This window comes from Meriones unguiculatus, chromosome 15 (genome assembly GCF_030254825.1).
Source record: "Meriones unguiculatus strain TT.TT164.6M chromosome 15, Bangor_MerUng_6.1, whole genome shotgun sequence".
NCBI classification, from domain to species: Eukaryota; Metazoa; Chordata; class Mammalia; order Rodentia; family Muridae; genus Meriones; species Meriones unguiculatus.
In genome coordinates, this window is record NC_083362.1 from 35,076,065 (window position 1) to 35,097,918 (window position 21,854).

Sequence of the window (21,854 nt, forward strand, 5' to 3'; positions counted from 1 at the left end):
CTTTGAGAATATAGAAAATTTTCAAAACTTTAAAATCGGCCCATCTGATCAAAATATCTCCTTCTAACCTCTCTCCCTCACTTTAATGATTTTTGTAATAGTACAATTTATCTTGTGGAGATGCTTGAATTCACTTTCACTCTTTCAACAAGAATAATATAATTTCCATAGGCTATTTAACCATAATACTATTATATTGGCTATATTTTTTGAATAACCATCTTAACTGTAAATGAAATATAGCACCCTTTTGGAAACCAAGGTACCAATACTATAGAACTAATGAAGCAGTAAAAATTATGCAGTTTGATTTTAAAAGCTATATATGAATTAATTGCTTGACAGCTCAGAAAAAAAATATGTAACTCAACTATTAGAAAGAATTGGTTTTCTTTTGTTATGGAGGTATAATTTAAGAGTCTTTGGCACAATAAATGTAGAGATTTATATCCACTGCAATCCCCTTTTTTCATGAACTGTTGAGATACCCAAAGGATCTTAAAATACCTATGGAGAGAAAAGGAATGGGTCATATATACATGAAAGAACTGCAAGTAAGACAAAAAGGGAGTGACATGTCATAAGTTGATGAAACTGGAGAACTATGCATTTGTCTTGATGAATATAGATTCAAAATTTCTCAATAAATGCTTGTAAACAGAGCACAGACATGCACCAATTTCAGTTAAATGCCATAGTGTATCCAACTCCTTAAGCCAGAAAACCAATGAGTAATTCGACTTTCTTAGCTCAAAAATATGTGATGGACGTCCCTTCAAATACAACATATGATGTTTACAATGTTGCAGTTTCTTTATGGAATAATCTAATAATATTCATACTCTGTCCTGACTATTTTCGTCCATCTACAGCATCAACAACTGATGCTCTTTCCAGTCATGCATGCCTACACTTAATGCTGCAGAATGGTGTCTCAGTACCTGTGACAGGAAAGAGATCAGGCATTCCATAACATAGGAGATGTGAGTGTGGGACCAAGTACCTGCCTGATGATTCAGTTTTACTCTTAGTATTTCCTTTTTTTTTTCATTTGCTGATTCCATAGATGGAATTACACTCATGCCTTTTGTTTTGTTTTTGTTTTTTAAGACAGGGTTTCTCTGTTTAGTCTTAGCTGTCCTGGACTCACTTTGGAGACCAGGCTGGCCTTGAACTCACAGAGATCTGCTTGCCTCTGCCTCCCTTAGTGCTAGGATTACAGGCGTGCACCACTAGGCTTGGCCACTCATGCCTTTTTATATATCAGTAACTCAAGGATTTTATTTGATAATTATTCCATTTTAATTCTTTATTTGCAACCTTCACCTTCCATAGGCTTAAGCACATCCTCTCTGTGTTCCTATATTTCAAATTCACTCTATGCAACAACATTAATGATAATATTATACATCTATTTTAACTAATATATCTAGCTCTGAAAAATAAGAACTGTGCTTATTGTGTTTTTATTCCAAGTATCTAGAACACAGTAGGTGTTCTGTAAATGTCTACACAAAAATAAATAAAATAATGAATAAGTAAACAAATAAATAGATGAAAATAAATAATGATTAATGGATTACAAATGAAAAATGGAATTATTAATTAGTTACTATGAAAAGAGCACAACTCACCATTGGTCCAGGTTTTCCAGGCATACCGTGGGCACCTCGTTGTCCCTAATTAAAAAGAGAGAGAGAGAGAATTTAAAAGATAAAAACAATTGTGTCTTCCACAGTGTTTTTTTTAATAATTCATTTATTTCTCACACAATTTTCACTGAAATTTTTGAAGAAGATATTAAGGCTGACTAAGAACAAGTGAGACTGACCTGATGGCAACAAAGCAGAGAAGGTAGCAGTAAACACACTTATCCTCGTATCATTAAAAACAAGCAAACAGAAAACACCTAGAAGGCAATACTTAGAAAACAGATCTAAATTTTCCTTACCTAACTGTTTCACCCTGTGTCATGTAAACTTGGATACAATAACAGTTTGAGCATCTTGGCCTTTTACTGACCAAATTAACTCTGAGGACAGTGCTTTCACAAATAAAGAACAACAAAAATAATAACAAAAGAGGCAAAACAATAATTAAGTTCAAATCGATTCTGTGGGATTCATGCAGGTCTCTGTTAGGACAGAAAATCTCAGAAGGGTCTGTTGAACCAGCCGGAGTAGGACCTGGTGAATGCTGCAATTGAACCTCTCCCTGGAAATGTCATCAGCTCTTCCCTTTGCTGCTCTTTCCTTGGTCATGTCTACAGAGGCTGAGAACTCTCTGGGGTCTCTTGTATTGGGAACACCATCCAGCTTTTTCTTTTGAAGTCTGCTTCTTTTGTTCATTCTTTCATGGCTATATTCTCTAACTGTCCTTCTTCTTCAATTTCCAATATACAAGTCACAGCTTTCAAGCTTTTGTCTGGGAAAACTGTCCCATGGCCTAAAGTCCACTGGTGTCAAATGTGCTACAAGAGAGCAGACTCTGAATTACAGTTTAAGCTGGATTCCCCACTGACCAGTTAGCAATAGATGGTGGAGAGACCATCCTGGCTTGTGGTGGTTGTAACAGCAGAGTAAAGGAATGAGCTAAGCATGCAAAGGCTATCTTGGGCATTTAGAAAGGCTTGATAGAGAACAGACCAAAAGGAGAATGGTGACTGACCTGAGGAAGGAATGTTCTATGAATTCTCATCACAGCTTTCAGAATGTCAGGGCATACTAGCTAGTATTTCAAACTTGAAGTTTATTTCAAAATAAAAATAATCCCATCATAGAGTTATATGCATATTCAATAAAACATAACTGAAAAGAAGTTGAACATAGTTCTCAGTAAGTAGATGGTTCCCGTGTACTTACAGGAGCACCCTGTGGCCCAAGCCTTCCCCTCTCTCCCGGCATTCCTCTTGGTCCCTGCAAGCAAGATAGAAAAATGTCTCCTCAGGCATCTAACATAAGTTCTAGGCTGATTTTATTTTACTGTCCCATCCAATTTTGACATAATATAAATAAAATTAAAGAAAACTATGAAATAGTATAATTGACATAAAAAGTAACATTGAAAGGAGTAAATTCGATGTGAAAATCTATGGAGATGCAAACCCTGACACAATAGATTATACTTAACCTGGATTTTAAAAGCTAAATAGGTAAGAGTAATTTCTTATTACTGTGCTAAAACTAAGATTATTTAAAAGTCAAGAAAAGCAGTGAAATCCTGGAAGGACAAACTTCCCATTAAGGTATCCAATGCTATTTGATTGCTTTTCTATCAGTTCAGGATTTCTTCCTAACTAACATATGCCTTTTTATTCAAACAGTTTATTATTATAATCTGAAAAATAAAAAAAAGAATGTGATGCTTACCAGAGGGCCCATGGCACCCATTGGACCAGTGGGGCCAGCTTCACCCTAAAGCACAGAAAAAAATACATCACAGTGTGAGAAATCTAACTATAATTACCAAAATGCTGTATGTATGTGGGTAGGTAGGTAGGTAGGTAGGAGGTAGGTATGATTTTGAAATCACAGCTTCAAAAAGAACATTTGAAAAATGTGCTTTCAAAGGAAAAAAATTCTATCTTTTCTTAAAATTTAAATGAAAATTTAATCACCAAAGAAATAAAGTCTAAATCTGGGGATTTAAAGAAGTTGATAAATTGACATCTCTCAGCAGTGGGTACTTATTTGTCTAACATATTCCAAATAAAATGTTTAAAATGTTAAAAGTAAAGAAAAAATGTTAAAAGTAAGTAGATTATTTAGAAATAAAATAGAAATTTAGAGATAAAAATTTTAAAACCCTTTTTCATGCATGTTCCTTGATAGAACTGTGCTATTTTCTCTACCTATAGAAACAACTCTTTGGGGGAAGAAAGAATGGCTAGACGGTCCTTCACTTGAGACTTCCTCTTGTCTATATTACCATCTCTTTAGTACCATACATCAAGTTGAACAAATACCTTAGCACCAGTTGCTCCAACTTCACCTTTGGGGCCTTCAAGTCCTTTCTGCCCCTAAGAAGAAGAATATAAATTTATTAATATTTCTAGCTTTCATCAGTTTAAAAAAACATAAAAGAAGAAAGAACTAAAAATACATTTATATAAAGCCCCTCATGGAAATAAGTATTAAGTAAAACCATTGCTCACAATATTTCTAAAATTTCACAAATAATATTCTCAACTTAAAGCATTGATCTTTAAAAACATGTGCCTTCCTGGAAATTTAATCTATACTACAAAAAAATTTACACTGATCCTAGACAGGTTAGGGTTTATATATATATATATTTTAAAAATGCATGCTTAGGTGGGGTTAATCTAGAACAAATCCCCAAAAGACACCCAAAAAATGTTCTTTGCTATCTAGTACAGCAACATGCATTCTGTGAGAATTTCAACTACTCAATAATTGAATGCTGGCCTTGCTTTTAGAAACGTAATTTGATGGAAGACAGACAGATGGCACTGACATTCGAACACGGACACGTATGTAATAGAGGGCTGATGATGGGTTACATTTATCAGCACCATGTTTACTAGTGTTGATCATATTAAGTCTCTAAAAAACCTCTATTGCCTTCCAAGTTGGGTCTTTTTTAACCTAATTTACTCCACTTTAATCAAGTCACTCATTGCCGTATATAATGATTATCTCTTTTCCTAAGTGCATATTTATTATCTAAGCTTGTAAGTCAGAGACTCTTCTCACTCACAATGATATTATTTCATGTAACAGAGTATTTCTATACATAATTATATGAAATTCAAAGAAATTTAGGGTAGCAGAGGAATTTTATGATTTTAGTAATGCAGAGGAACGTTGCAGTGACAGGCAATGAAGGGTAGTTGGCACGGAGAATTGCAAAGGTCTTTATTGAATTTTTCCCAGGCAACACTCAATAAAACAGAGAATAAGACAACTTACTCGGTGACCTTTCAGGCCCGGGAGACCAGGAGCACCAGGGAAGCCTCTCGCACCCTGAGAGGAAGGTACATAGGCATGTTGTGGTTAAGTAGAAATGACCTAATATATGTCCCCGCCCCCCCCGCCGCAAGACAACTGACACATCATTCACACCAACATACTAATAAGAACATGACTGTATCTATAGAAATGTTGCCAGGGAGATCAAAACTAAAGGCAAGCACACCGATAGAAGCAGAAGCACAACACACGAAGGTGTGTATTAAAGAGCTAACTGCTCTTCTGGTGATACTTCGCCATCTTCTGTCAAGGAACAGGAAAAAAGAAACTAAAACTATTCATGGACCAATAAATATGTGCAGTGCATAAACTGACTAGGTGCAGGCACAGGGAAGAAACTCCGAGGGGGGCATTTTCATGTCCATTGAGTTTCATCTGAGACGGAAGAGAAGATGCCCTTGGGAGCAGCAAAGGAAGGGTCTCCTTTATTTTATTGTTGTCTGAACATTGGCAATGGGATGAATAACATAACATGATCCTGATTTTAAATAGTAAGTGTTTGAGACAAGCTTTGCAGAAGTGATGATTGCTTAAAAAGTAAATAAGGAGGTAAAAATATCCAACAGAAAAGTCAGGAAATGTGAGGGTGCCTTTGTGTCCTGACTCAAATTTTCTGTTTTTGCTAATTCTATATGTATCTTCCATGCAAGCACATTAAATCAAAAGAATAGAAACAAAACCACAAACGAAACCTAACTATATAACTATTTTGAAACAATATTTAAGGTTTTTCCATATACTTTTTAAAAAATAATAAGGACCCAGTCACTAAAACATGCGAGCATTCTTTTTGCTGCATGAATTTGGTTTTGCATTGAATTCTCATTACCATTGCCATCAGACGGTTATATACCCTTATAGCACAGATTACTGCTATCAAACCACTGTCAAATTTCAACTGCATTTATTAATCATCAGATTCCTAGCACTTAGCCTATGCTTGCTTGGTGAGCAATCAATAAATAATCATTAGGTTGACAACTGACCATAGAAAAGCTTTGATGACTCAGAACCTCAATGCTTTCACCGACCTTTTCAAAGGAACTTCTCCTGCGACAGCACTTACAAAAGTCCTTCCACTTCATACAACATAGCATTTATTCACTATTTACAGAATGAATGAATAAGCTACACAATTAAAAAATCAGATGAAGAATTTCAGACCTATCTATCTTATGAACATTGACACAAAAATACTCAATAAAATACTCGCAAATCGAATCCAAGAACATGTAAAAGATATCATCCACCATGACTGAGAAGGTTTCATCCCAGGCATTCAGGGGATGATTCAATATATGGAAATCCATCAATGTTATCCACAACATAAACAAACAGAAGGGAAAAAAAAACACATGATCATCTTCTTAGATACCAAAGAAGCATTTGATAAAAATCCAACACCCATTCATGTTTAAAGTTTTAGAGAGAGATCAGGGATAAAAGGCACATACCTAAACATGCTAAAGGCAATATACAACAAGCCTATAGCCAACATCAAATTAAATGCAGAGAAACTTAAATCAAACGAATTGAAATCAGGGACAAGGCAAGGATGCCCACTCTCTCTGTATCTCTTCACACTTGATGTCCTAGGTAGAGCAATAAGACAACTAAAGTAGATCAAGAGAATACACACTGGAAAGGAAGACGTCAAAGTATCAATATTGGAAGATTATATAATAGTATACTTGAGTGACCCCAAAAATTCTACATGAGAACTCCTTCAGCTGATAAACACATTCAGCAAAGTGGCTGGATACACAATTAATTAAAAACAAAAAATTGGTAACCCTCCTCTATACCAAAGACAAAAGGTCCGAGAAAGAAATTAAGGGAACAACACCCTTCGCAATAGCCACAATAAACATATAGTACTTTGGTGTGACTCTAACCAAGCATGTGAAAGACCTGTTTGAGAAACACATCAAGTCTCTGAAGAAAGAAATTGAAGAAGATAGCAGAAGATGGAAAGATCTCCCATGCTCATGGATCAGTAGGATTAACATAGTGAAAATGGCCATCCTGCCAAAAGCAATCTACAGATTCAATGCAATTCCCATCAAAAGACCAACACAATTCTTTACAGACCTTGAAAGAACAATTCTCACTTCCTAGGGGGAAACAAAAAACCCAGAATTGCTAAAACAATCTTGTACAATAACAGATCTTTTGGAGTTATCTCCATCCCTGGTCTCAAGCTTTACTATAGAGCAACAGTAATAAAAAACTGCATGGTACTGGCATAGAAACAGAGTGGTGGATCAATGGAATCGTAAGACCCAGAAATAAAGCCATACACGTACGTATACTTTATTTTTGAAAAAGAAGCCAAAACCATACAATGGGGGAAAAGAAACCATATTCAACAAATGGTGCTGATCTAATTGGATGACTACATGTAGAAAAATGCAAATAGATCCATACTCATCACCCTAAACAAAACTAAAGTCCAAGTGGATTAAAGACCTCAACATAAAATCAGACACATTAAATCGGTTAGAAGAAAAAGTGGGGAAGAGCCTTGAGCTCATTGGCACAGGAGACAACTTGCTGAACAGAACACCAACAGCACAGGCTCTAAAATCAACAATCAATAAATGGGACCTCATTAAACTGAAAAGATTCTGTAATGCAAAGGACAAGGACACTGACATCACAACAAAATAACAGCTTACAGATTGGGAAAGGATCTTCACCAACCCTTTATCTGACAGAAAGATAATATCCAGAATATATAAAGAACTCAAGAAGTTAAAAAGCAACAAATCAAATAATCCAATTTTAAAAATGGGGAACAGAGCTAAACAGAAAATTCTTGATAGAGGAATATCAAATGGCAGAGAAACACTTAAAGAAATGTTCAACGTCCTTAGTCATCAGGGAAATGCGAATCAAAAAAAACCCCCGAGATTTTCACCTTACACCCATCAGAATGGCTAAGATCAAAAACTCAAGTGACAACACCTGCTGGAGAGGATGTGGAGAAAGGAGAACCCTCCTCCATTGCTGGTGGGAATGTAAACTTGTACAACCACTTTGGAAATCAATCTGGCACTTTGTCAGAAAATTGGGAATAGTGTTACCTCAAGATTCAGCTATACCACTGCTAGGCATATATCTAAAATATGCTCAAGTACACAACAAGGACATTAGCTCAACCATGTTCATAATAACCAGAAGCTGGAAACAACCTAGATGTCCCTCAATGGAGGAATAGATACAGAAATTGTGTTACATTTACACAATGGAATACTACTCAGCTATTAAAAACAAGGAAATCTCAGCATATGCTTCTATACCCTGCTGGGTGGAGTATTTCAGAGACCCTCTCCTGTCCCATTCCCTGTTTTCTCCCTCCTCCGATGTCTGTCTCATTTGCCTTTCTGAATGAAGATTGAACATCTTACCCAGGGTCCTCCTTCTTGATTAGCTTACTTAGGCGTACAGATTTTGGTATGATTATATTATATTATATTATATTATATTATATTATATTATATTATATATTAGTATAGTATAGTATAGTATATGTCTAATATCCACTTATAAGTGAGTATATACCATGTGTGTCTCTCTGCTTCTAGGATACCTCACTCAGGATGACCTTTTCTAGATACCACCATTTACTTGCAAATTTCATGATTTGGGCAGAGTGCAGGAAATCTTAAGAAAGAAGCAGGAGAGAGAAAGACCTAGAGGGAACAGGAGCTCCACAAGGGGAGCAACAGAAGCAAAAAATCTGGGCCCAGGGGTCTTTTCTGAGACTGATACTCCAAACAAGGACCATGCATGGAGGTAACTTAGAAACCCTGCACAGAAGTAGCCCATGGCAGCTCAGTGTCCAAGAAGGTTCCCTAATAATAGGAACAGGGACCGTCTCTGACATGAACTCATGGGCTGGCTCTTTGATCACCTCCACCTAAAGGGGGAGAAGACTTACCAGTCCACAGAGGAAGACAATGAAGCCAGTCCTGATGAGACCTGACAGACTAGGTCAGATGGAAGGGGAGGAGAACTCCCCTATCATTGGACTGGGGAGGGGCATAGGAGAAGAAGAGGGAGGGAGGGTGGGATTCAAAAGAAAAGGGGGAGGGGCTACAGCTGGGATACAAAGTGAATAAACTATAACTAAAAAAAATAAAATAAAATAAAATAAAATAAAACAAGGAAATCATGAAATTTGCAGGCAAATGGTGGGAACTAAGGAAGATCATCTTGAGTGAGGTAACCCAGAAACAGAAAGACACACATGGTATATACTTATTCATAGGTGGATATTAGCCATATAATATAGAATAAACGTACTAAAATCTATACTCCTAAAGAAGCTAAACAACAAGGAAGACTCTAGGAAAGATGCTCAATCCTCAATCAGAAAGGCAAATGGGATGGACATCAGAAGAGGGAGAAAACAGGGAACAGGACAGGAGCCTACCACAGTCGGCCTCTGACTCTACTGATTGATGTTTCAAAGCAGAGGCTGAGACTCAGCCAAACTTTGGGCAGAGTGCAGGGAATCTTATGAAAAAAAGAGGGAGATAGAAAGACTTGGAGGGTACAGCAGCTCCAAAAGGAGACCAACAGAGACAACATTGCTGAGGGCCCTGCCAAGACTGATAAAACAACCAAGGACAATGCATGGAGAGGACCTAAAATCCTGGCTCAAATGTAGCCCATAGACTCAGTCTCCAAGTGGATTCCCTAATAAGGAGAGCAGCGGCTTTCTCTGGAATTAATTCAATGATAGGATCTCTGATTACCTCCCCCTGGGGGTGCAGCCTTGCCAGGCCACAGAGAAAGATAATGCAACCAGTCCTGATGAGACCTGATAGGCGAGGGTCAAATAGAAGGTGAGGAAGACCTCAGATATCAGCAGACTAGGGGAGAGTCCTAGGGGGAGAAAAGGGAGGGGGCCACAGAAGGAATACAAATTGAATAAATTCTAATAAATGATAATAATAATTTTTTTAAATCAGATGATACAATAAGAGCAATATTTTTGTAACTTCTTGCAAGGGAAATATTTCTTTAGTGTTTTGAGAGTAGTAGACTAAAGATGTACTAATTCTCTCTGAAGATGCCACTGTGTTGTTTTTTTGTTGTTATTGTTGTTGTTGTTAGCTTGCCTGCTTGATTTCCTGGCACCCTCTCTTTTACTGAGATATATCTCCATCCTGAACAAGCAACTCAGTGTACACTCATCCAAGTCTATTAGGGAAGAACTGAGCTGTTATTTCAAATAATTTGTTAACTTCAGCTTTTATGGTTGTGGGGAAATTCCCGTGTGATTACGTGTAAGAAGGAAATGAAGTACATGTACTAACACTCATAAAGAATGCTCATTCTGCTGACCCAAGGCTGTCATCACAGCACAAGCGCTGGCTGTTACAGTGAGCTTGCAGAGTGCATCTGTGCTGTGCTGGCAGAGTTCCTGTCCTCCCCATGGAGATACACTCCATGAACACATGCAGGAGTCAAAAGGTCACAGCAGTTTCCAGCCTGAACTGGTGGAAAAGGACATCTGTCCTCGTAGCTACACCTCATGCCTTTGTCTGCATTTATGCCCCGGCTGATAGGGTAGCAAAGGAAAGAGAGAAGGAAGATTGGGTGTTGGTTTCACAATTAAAACTATGTTATCCTTAGAGCTCTATAAATCTCAGTTAAAGATCAACATTCCTCTGTTAAAAAAAAAAAAAGAAAAGAAAAGAAAAAATAAATAAATAAAACAAAACAAAAACCAGCAATGAATCTTATCAATTTTCAGAAACTGAACAGGGGGTCTTGCAGTATTGGGTGGTTGTAATAAGTATAGCAACATTAACGAATTATAAGAACTAAAGTGAATGGGGCTAGATTAAACTAAGGGCTGTTAGGTTCAAGAAACCACACACATCAGCACAATTGAGAAGAATTTTTGCTTTCTCGGTTTCTTATTTTCTCCATTCTACTCTTACACACCCTAAAAGAAGCTAAAGGAAGCAACATTAGGGTCAAACAGACAGGTTTTTGGAATGTTTAAGGCTCTAGGTCTTGAATTCTGTTAGAGTGAGTTCACACATATATGTTTCTTGAGTGAGTTAAAGGGGAAATAAAACAGTTGTGTTAGGCATTTTGGCAATGAGTGCATCTCGTCCGAAGATTTTAGGGCCCAGGATACTAATAAAGGATTTCAGACAACAATAGAATTTGGGGAGCAGCCAAAGGAACATCCTGTCGACAGCTTAGTCCCCAGCTGATGAAGAACACATTCACAAAGCACCAGGTTCAAGCTATTATTTCAGACAGATGGGTTGCTATACAATAAAAATATTTAGAGATCACCAAAACGCAGGTGTCATAAATTGTAACTAGGTCACATTGGTGACTTCTCAAAATACTTCATAATTATGGAAATTTTTAGTTTGGGAGTATTCATGTGTATTATAGTTACGATACAACTGTTTGGCTCTAGGGTTTTCATGTGAAATTCTAGGAACTGGAATTCGCAGTAATGCAGGCGAAATGTCCTCCACAGTTTGCATTTTGAGAGAAGGGGATATTGTGTGGGTGTCTGCATTTACCCTGTGTCTGATACATGCATATAATGATGTCAGGTTCACTCTACTTCACCTTTGCGCCATTACACTGAGAACCATAAACTTACCGGTGATCCTGAAAACCCCACTTCACCAGTGTTCCCATTTCTTCCAGGTTCACCCTGAACAGAAAAAAGGAAGTGAGAGGTACGGAGAGGTGGTGTGTCATGAGATCGCATGACAGATTACAGATGAAAAGCCTGTAGCAAGGTTTTTGTTGTGCTGCAAACAGTGTAAAACAGAAGCCAGGCTCCATTTCTGGTAATATTTAATTCTGAAGTTCAAGCTGCCAATGTGAACAAGCGGGTGCAGAGTAACCTGCTCTGATCTTGCCATTTTCAAAACACCAGACTTTACACACAGAGGGCTGGACACTGCTCAGGGTTGACACCCTATCGTGTACAACACAGCAAGTTTGATCCCAGCACAGCAAAAAGTAAAATAAAATAAGCATGTGTTATATGTTCAGATTGGATCATCTTTCCAGCTTTACAAAAAAAATTGTTTGTTTTCAAAGATTAATATTAATAAAAATCCTGGAGGAGTCAATAGAGTATCTAATAATTTAACACTCTCATAATAAAAAATACTTTCTGATTTTGGAAAACTTTAACCTGTGTTCTCCAGTTTACAGCGGATTTAATGGGAGGTGAAGTGGTGAGGAAATGAAATGGGAGTCAGAGCAGGATACGCCTGTGAGCCTTGTAGCTCATTGTTAACCAGTAGAAACTTACATCTTCTCCAGGCTTCCCAGGTGGTCCCTCCGGCCCACGAGCGCCAATTGGACCCTAAAAAAAGAAAAAGTGAAGAGGAATACTCACCTCTTCCTCCCAACAATAGCCAGGTACTATTGAGACCATGAAAAAATATCAGATGGCATTACTAATGTGTTGAATGTTTATGTTTGTGTTAGCTCTGGTGCTCAACAGTAGAAACATTGAATTGCACAGATCTATGTGTCCATACTTCCCACAACATTCAGACTCTGAATTAAAAACACTGTGATTTAGGAACAGAATTTAAGTATAATCCACGGCATGGGGCCATCCAGGATTATCATTTCTTGATAAATTATTGAAATCTAGGAGAAAAAAATATCTCACAACAAACTGGCTGATATGCTTACTCCACATTTACCATTGGTCCAGGCTCGCCAGGCTCACCAGGAGGTCCTGCTGGCCCCACACCACCCTAAAATTGAGAAAAAAAATAATAAATGAAGAAAAGGAAAACAGTATACCAATTTCTGGACTCTTGACAATGCACAGTGTGGAAACTAAGCTCTGCCAATTTTTAGATATATAATTTCAGCCATAATACTGACTCTGAATATAATGTAATTTCCTTATCTGAAAATTTAGACTAAGATTCGGACTTAGTTCACTGGCCTGTTTGGATAATGTCTGTTAGAACAGAACAGTGCTAGTGCAGAACGGGCGTTAATCATCATCACCTTCCTCACCATTATCAATTACCTTTCTGTTTAACAATGTAATGAAGCAAAATCCATACAGATGATTATGACTATGTCATTGCCTTGACTGAGGTAAAGATTTTTTTTTTCTTTTGAAGTATCATTACAAAGAGTAAAATAGTTCTAAATCATAGTTTTACTGGCATTTGATAGATGTAGAAAGAAACCATATTGAGTTAGAATCTTCTTGAAAGATTCCACAGAATAATCATCTTGGCTTTAATTTATAATAATAATAATTGCAAATGCCTTTTTGTTATCTGATTGTAAGTCCAGAGACTTGAAAATAATCAGTTATGGGAATTTCATCATGACATGGGATAATGCTCCATTATTTTAGAACCAAGGACTCATAACCCCTACTATTAGTCAGTCACATTAAAAAAAATCAAATGATATTGAGCTACCAAGGGCTACATCTGAGCAGAGGCTCTAGGTTATATCCATACATGGTCCTTGTTTGAAGAAACAGTCTCATAAAAGACTCCTGTGCCCAGATATATTTGTTCCTTGTGGAACTCCTGTCCTCTCCAGGTCATATTAACTCCCCCCCTTTTTTTTTTATTCCCTGCACTCTGCCAAAGGTTTGGTTATGAGTCTTAATATCTGTTTTGATACACTTCTAGGTAGAGTATTTTGACCTCGCCCCCAACCCCGGGGAGGAGCAGCCCTGCTAGGCCACAGAGGAGGACTTTGCAGCTAGTCCTGAAGACATCTGATAAACCATATCAGATGGAAGGGGAGGAGGTTCTCCCTATCAGTGGACTTGGAAAGGGGCAGGGAGGAGATGAGGGTGGAAGGGTAGGTTTGGGAGGGAAAGAAGAGTAGGATACAGCAGAAATACAAAGTTAACAAACTGTAACTAATATTTAAAAAAATTAAAAAATCAAATGATAAAAGTGTATTAAGAAACTATGACGGCTAGGGGACATCTCAGTAGATTAAGCATTTGCCATGCAGGCATGAGGAGGATCAGCTCCCATGTTAAAGATGAGTGGATATGGTAGCCAGCCTGTATCCCCAGTACTGGTGGATAGAGATGGGGACAGAGCAACTCTGGGAGCACACCAGCCAGCTGACTGGAGAAACTGGTGAGCTATCAGTTCAGCAGGAAACCTTGCCTTAAGAAATAAAGAAAACACACACACACACACACACACACACGCACGCACGCACGCACGCACACGCACACGCACACGCACACACACAGAGTTATAGACAATTTTTTTTAAAAAAGAATGCTGTGTATGTCCCTACGTCAGCGAGGATTTGGTGATAGATGCCATTCCAAGTGAGAGTTCTGCAGTTTAACGTTCTGCCCAAAGTAGTCATGAAACATGAACCTTATTTGTGCTCTTTCCTTATGTTACAGTATATAAGTTAATTATAAAAACACTTACTTGTTTTCCTTGTAAACCTTGAGGTCCCCTTGGACCAACAGGACCCTTAAAAAACAAGTGAAAAGAAAAGTTATATCATATTCTGTTGTCATGTTTATTTTTACTTTTTAAGATTTACTTACTTTATGTGTACGAGTGTTTTGCTCATGTGTATGCCTGTGCACCACATATGTGCCTGATGTTCCTGGAGGTCATAAGAGGGTACTGTATCCTCTGGAACTGGAGTTATGGAGAGTGGTGAGCCACCATACGGTGAGAATCAAATCTGGGATCTCCACAAGAACTGGTGCTCTTCACAGCTGAGCCATCTCTTCAGCCCCCCAACTTACGTTTTTAAAGTATTGACTGTGTTTTAGTATCTGGAAAGTGGCGATTGACCAGAGGCCCTAATGACATGCTCCATCTTTGCTCTGGCAGGCAGATGGACTCTGAGAGATTAAATTTAAGTGATGTGTGTGATGATTTCATTGTGTATCCTTTGTGCCATAAAGAGAGATAACTATGCCCATGCACACCCAGCGTCTTTAGGACACATGTGCAAATGGGTGGTTCTGATAAAACGTCTGAGGAAGGGAAAATCTTGGCAGGCACATTGTCCTCACAGACAGCAGCCTGTTTGATGCTTCAGCACCAGAGCGGCTAACTTAAATAGCAAGCTAAGTTAACAGTTTGTGAAACCAACAGTATTTATTACATTATTTTCAATGTCAGTTTAAAATTATCTGGGTACCGAGCTTTCTGAAACATTTCTCTCTTTCACAACATATATTGAAACTATAAACACAGTTCTTCTTATCTGAATATGAAATAATTTCCTGAAGCACAACAAAATAGATGTGGAGGGAAATTCAGATTCAGGGAATTTTAATTCCATACAAGGACAACAAAACTTAAACGTCAAATCCTGTAAAGTAAAATCAGTTTAACTAAAATCAAACTCAAACAAGTAAAAGCTGCTCAGTTATTTTTAGTTCTTTACTACCTACTAAGGAGAAAAAGCTCCTTTAAAAATGTGAAAGTAGAAGGATGGTTACTTGGGAAAAGAAAGGACATTAATATGAAAGGACAAGAGAGGAAAATTAGGAATGAGCATGACCAAATTGTGTACATGGATAAAGATGACATAGTGAAACCTGTTGCTTTATACAATTACTACATACTAATAAAACATCATATTCAAATTTATAAACTTTAAAAATAAATACATTTTTATAAGATACAAGTATAAATATAAGCATAATTTAAACTGTAAATATATAAAGCATATCTCAGAAACCGATCACAAAACAGTCAGTGAACAGTGCCACTAGTAATTTAGAAAATAAATACCAGGCTTGAGAAATCCTAAAGCTGGCCTGTGGATGGCTAGAGCAGTGAGTATCCATGAGGTGTGACTGTCCGAAATCTCATTAACATGGAAAATTTTTTGGAATTACTATGATCAATTGGTTTGATCATAGGAGAATTGGTTTGAAGAGTCCGGAATTCTTCAAATGGCCAACTTAAGAATTAACCCAGGGAGATCGAAAATTCAAGAGGCAAGAGACACAAGAGGACAAGCCTGGGAAGCAGAGCTGTTGGAATGAAGCAGCCAAAGCAAGTCAGATCAGTGGGAACTTACATAAATGGAAAAGAACACATTATCTATTTGAAGTTTCTGTCGTCAGTGTTTCTAATCGGCACAGTGAAACATAATAAATACACTTTTTATTATGAAAGAACAGCCGTGCTTTGATAGTGGTCATTATGTCTTGTACTTCCCCAAGTAGTAAATGAAATATGCAGACAGATGTTTACTGATGTTCCAAATGCTTTGTGTGAGTATGAATGGTACATTACTGGACTTTTAAACTGCACACTGCAGGACTTACTAAATGAACTAAGTGCATTGATAGGTGGGCTTTAAAATATTTTAATTTTCTTTCTGTTTATAAAGTGTGTGCATGTCTGCATATGTATGTGGGCATGATTGTGTGAGCCTGTGTATGTGTGTATGTATACATGTGTGTATATGTTTACAAGTGTGTGTGTATAAGTGTATGTCTATCTGTGTGTTAGTGTTTGTGTATGTGTGTTTCACTGTGTGACTGTGTGTATGTGTTTCTCTGTGCATCTGTGTGTGTCTGTGTGTGTGTGTGTATGTGTGTGTGTGTGTGTGTGTGTGTGTGTACAGGCCATGTTGCGCATGTAGAATTCAGAAGAGTGTATGCTCTCTTACCATATGTTTCTTGGGGGTTGATCTCAAATTAGCAGTCTTGGCAGCAAGTACCTTAACTGGCTGAGTCACCTCACTGGCTTAAGATGTTAGTTCTTAACTAGCTACGTTAAGCCTCTCTGCTTGTAAGTATCTTTCAACCAACAATTCGTCAGTAAATTGCTTACCACAGAGCCAGGCATGAGTCCTACTTGACTCCCAAGTCCAGATTTTTCATCCAACCCAGCCATCTGAGCTGAAAAGGGCTGTAAAATAAAGTGTTGATAGTGTTTCCACTGTAAAAGATATGCACCAATGGACTTTTAATAGTGAGAAATGTGCACACCCTGACATTCTCGTGCAAGGCTCTCCTAAGAGCCATTTTAACACTTGAGTTTAGCACATAAGGAAAAAGTAAGCTGCTTTTCATTGTGTGTGCTTTTGATGGGCCATTATCCCCCCCCCCCCAAGCATTTTGTAAGTATGCTGTTTCAGAAAAACTGATGCAATGGGGTACATGTCTGAAACCAGACAAAAGTACAGATCATCCTGACAGGTTCCCCGTCACCAGCTGTAGATTCTGATGTCTTTGTCTGGCTCCCTCCCACCTCAGGAACATGCTAATAACAGAACAAAGCTCAAAGAATGTATTTTAAGTATTTATCTTAAAGACACCAGATTCCATTTTAAACTATTTTAAGTAAACGGTGCTTACTATTCACTTATGGAAAGTAGCCTAAAAATTGCTTTTATGTGAGTTTACAAAAATGTGATAATCCTTTCAATAAATTTCTGATTAATCCAAGAATTGAGAACAGTTTTACCTATCTTCTGTGACCTTTAAAATGTTCTGTCAATTAAATGACCAAAATTGTTTGTATATATGCCAGCGGTTTTATTGCTTTCCAGATTATAGTGGAGAAATGTCTGTATTGTTCAAAAAATAAACTGACAATTCATTCTGCAACCAGTTGGGAAACAAATGCATGAAAGGTTGTAAAAAATAATACTTAAGATTCCATAAGGTTACTTACACTATATAATATATTCCTAAGTGCCATATGCAGCCATCAAGAATTCAACAGGTTAGACAGAATGAAGCATTTTGTTTGATTAAAGTGGGACATTAAAATTTCAGAAACCTTTTTAATAATCAAATATTTTTTAATACTTTTTTAATTTTATGGCTTGGCTATGGCTTCCCCAACACACCCAAAAGACTTGGGTTAAAATCTTCGTCACCAGTGCAATGCTCACAGGTGCCTGTTTAATGAACTCATCCATGGATGGATCCATAAGTCAATAGCACAGTTCGGAGATTTAGAAATGTTCAGAGATAAAGTCTAGTTGGATAACATTAGACACTGAGTGCATGGTCTTGGGAGCCATGTCTCCCAGGAGAACGGAGGCTTCACTTTATCACTTTGTTTCTTTGGTTGGTTGGTTTGGGTTTTGGTTTTGGTTTTTTGGAGCCTGGGAAACAGCAGAACAGAAATATATATTCTTCAGTTCATTGTGTGAACAGTGCAGTGGTCAACAGAGAAAACAAAGGTTTTGGGATAAAACAAATACCTTTATGTAAGAATACTTTGTGTTTTTCCAACAACCCATTGTGGATTTGTGAGTTTCAGTGTTGTTCACAGTGGGTCTGCAATCACTCCACAGGTTTTGGAGTAAAACAACAACCTCTGAACTGACACCGTAAGAATGGATTTATGATTTATGTATAACCTAATTGGTATGTTGACCAAAGTGTAAAACTCACCCTGCTCATGCCGTCAGGTCCTGGGTGAGAGGGATGCCCAGGAGGCCCTGGGGCACCTGGCTGACCAGGAACACCTGGCTCTCCGTCAATTCCCTGAGGACCACGAGGACCCTAGGAAAGAAACCAGCAGGCATTAGAACCACTTTCTAAGGTGTACTTAGCAGAAAGCTAAAAGCACAGACTTCCGGATAGCAATCACGATAATTACAAAAGACAACCTAAACACTATCATTTCCAACACTGGCCAGAGTTTCTGCCATGGAGACAGTCTTGCTAAGAGTTTTACTTGATATGTTAAATCTTAAAATAATTAGAAAATCATTTCACTCCAGCAGCATTTTAGAATGATCTTTATTGGTGAGATTTTGATGCTTAAGTGTATTTAAATAGTTTTAAAATCACTTGTCTGTCTTGTATTACAGTTAACTATGAATGTGCTTGCTTTAACCTGTTTCTACCTCATCTTCTTCCCCAAATGCAAAGACTCTTGGAAGAGTTTGTGGGTCTAGTTCATCTTACAAAGTACATGAGGCTTGCAGAATTTCTGGTGTATAGTTGACATTAAATGCTGTGAATAACATTTGCACATTTCATTCTTTTACTTTAAGTCTGGCTCACTTTATTTTCTTTCCCACCCAAATGGTCAACCAGACCAGTGAGACATCAGAGGCAAGTCAGTGTGATGGAGCCAAGCCTAGTTCTCAGAGAAGGGAGCAATGACTCTCTGCCAGGCTCCACCCTTCTCCTAACCCACATTCTGAGGGCAGCTTGGGGAAGAGCCACGTCCTTAGGTCTGGAGAAGCTCACTCTCCCCAGATTTATCATGCCCATCAGGAGTGTGTGTGTGTGTGTGTGTATGTGTGTGTGTGTGCACGCACGCGCGCACGCGTGTCCTAATAAGCTCTGATAGAAAAAAGAGAGAAACAAAGAAATCACAAGCTAATTTCATTTTTATCACTAACCATGGAGACTAGTAAAGGCAAAAGAAGCTCTAATTCTCAGTGAAGAGAGTATTTCTAGCTGTCAGAGGCCATAGTCAGTAATTCCAATATCAACCAAATGCAGACAAGAAGGCTAGGACAAGTCGAAGAAGTCGATTAATCATAATTTGCTATATTCAAACATCCTTCAGTAGTGGGCCAAAACCCCAACATTTATATCTTTGAATTAAGGTAGAACAGTTAACCTAGAAAATTCAAAACATGATTTCATGAGAAACATTCTTAAATTTTATAAATAAACCCCCTTCTTGCCCCTAAACCACTGACAACTCACTATGACCTTTCTGTATGTAGAGCAGACAGATTCCAGTTCTCAGGCTCCTGTGTCACATGATGTGACAGCATCTTCCAGGCCAGAGCGCACAGGCAGGATTTGACCTTATTCATAGTTCTTTATTCCCCCCAAATTAAACTGCTAAATGATAACTATTATTATATACAAAAAGGTAACAGAAAAATGTTTACTCCCCAAAAAAATTCCAAAATAAATAGAAAACTACATTTGCCACGTGAATAAAAAGAGATCTGGTTAATAGTAAGTCTCTAAATTTAAGAGTGATCAGACACCAAGCAAGGTCCGCTCTGAAGAGAGCTGACATTCTCATTAACTTCTGGTCTCTTTTATATTTTCCTGGAATTATTTTTGTGTTAATCTAACATAATTTGAAATTTAAATTAATAAACATTGATTAAAACATTTTAAAACAAACTGAATGTAAACAATTTAGTGAGAATAAGAAAAACATAATTAGACATGTTACTGATTAAAAACAAAATAAAAATAAGTTATAATTGGAAATCCATTACAATGCATTTTATATTTCCAATTAAATTTAATAGTATAATTTTTGTGTTAAGGTAAGTAAGTGGTCTGTGTGTCTTTTCTCATCTGCCATAACACTCCGGGGCAGCACTTTGCATAAAGGCACTTGCGAATGGCCACTAGGTGGCGAACTTTAAACGCCCACTTGAAAATAGCTGCATGCTCCTCGAGAACTTAATCTGCAGCGGGTTAGCAATGGGATGCACAACGCACACACACATAAGCGTGCACACAGGTACATTATGGGATGTTACAGCTTCAATGTCTGGTGCATGTTTCAGGGTACAGATGATGCCTCTAAGTGTCATGTGCAATTGAGCTCAACATACCACGGAGTGTCCATCTCCAGGGAAGTGGCTAGTTTGTCACTATGAAGTGACCAGAGTAACACACTCTAAATCGAGGACTCTGAGTAGGAAGTAACCTGGGTAATACACTCTGAACTGGTGACCTCTAATGAGAGAATCATGGTGGTCACTGACTTCTTGGGTTGTTTCCATCAGTACTTCTAAACGCAGCACTATTTTGCCTGGATTTGGTAGCATCAAGGTGTTTTTATTTTCAACAATTCAAAAGGGGATATGCATCTGGTAGCTAGAGTGGACAACAGTCTCACAATATAAGGAGTTATCTAGTCTATAACCTTAATGATGCTGAGGTTGAGAAACCCTACTGCCTGATGGAAATGTTCTGTATTGTTTGCTGGTGATGAAAACTGGAGATGGAAACTGGTACCTACGATTTTAATACCACTTCTTATTGTGACAGTAAAGACCTTAATCTAGTGAACATCACCAAAAAGTGCTGTGTCCTCAATGGAAATCTTCTACCTATGTGTCTTCTGTACTATGCTTGAATTTTGAAATTAGTGATATTTATACCAGGGCAGTCAGCAGAAGTTACAAATCAAAGGAAAGAATTAGAGTGATAGTTATTAACATGCCATCACGTATCCCACCCTGCTAGGATTCACAGAGGAATGTATTTCATACTAAGAAGAGGGCGGTTGTAGGAGCCAGCGGGGCAGAGGACACCATGAAAACACGGCACACAGAGTCAACTAAGCAGGGCTCACAGCTTACAGAGACTGCGTGAGTCTGCGATGGGCCCTTTGCATCCATGTGGCAGTTGTTTTACTTTGGGATTTTGTTGGACTCCTAAAAAGGACACTTTTGCCTGATTGTGGGACCTTTTCCTCTTACTAGGCTGCATCACCCAGCTGTGGTAGAGGGTTTGTACCTAGTCTTATTGCATCTTGTTATGTTGATACCACTGAGAGTGGTATCAACCATCTCTTTTCTGAAGGGAAACAGAGAAGGAATGGATCTTGGGGAAAGGGGAGGTGGTAAGCTCAGAAGAGGAGAAGAGGTGGTGATCAAAATGTATTATATGAGAGAAGAATAAGTTTAAAAAAGAAAACCCTGCTGGGGTTGCCTTCTGCTTTCATAAATAACTACTCTCCATTCTTTTTATGCCCAAACACAGAATTATATCTGACCCAAAATCTCTACCTTGGAGAGAGGAAACAGCTACCTCATTATAAGAGAAAGAGAGAGAATGGGAATTAGATTCATTGTCTCTTAATCAGGAATTCTGAACTGCAATCATTATTTCCATAGCAACTTCCA

At 37.9% G+C, this 21,854-nt stretch overlaps 1 protein-coding gene across 1 annotated transcript in view; it reads right to left on the reverse strand.

Moving 5' to 3' along the window:
* Positions 1-21,854, reverse strand: part of Col5a2 (collagen type V alpha 2 chain) — a 134,682-nt gene that overhangs the window by 34,796 nt on the left and 78,032 nt on the right. Inside the window, exons 7-17 of the mRNA XM_021648013.2 lie at positions 18,403-18,513; positions 16,826-16,903; positions 14,444-14,488; positions 12,707-12,760; positions 12,304-12,357; positions 11,638-11,691; positions 4,932-4,985; positions 3,965-4,018; positions 3,369-3,413; positions 2,862-2,915; positions 1,635-1,679 (exon numbers count right to left, since the gene is read on the reverse strand). Of these exons, the coding sequence (XP_021503688.1) occupies positions 1,635-1,679; positions 2,862-2,915; positions 3,369-3,413; positions 3,965-4,018; positions 4,932-4,985; positions 11,638-11,691; positions 12,304-12,357; positions 12,707-12,760; positions 14,444-14,488; positions 16,826-16,903; positions 18,403-18,513 (648 nt within the window). The remainder of the gene's footprint in view (positions 1-1,634; positions 1,680-2,861; positions 2,916-3,368; positions 3,414-3,964; positions 4,019-4,931; positions 4,986-11,637; positions 11,692-12,303; positions 12,358-12,706; positions 12,761-14,443; positions 14,489-16,825; positions 16,904-18,402; positions 18,514-21,854) is intronic.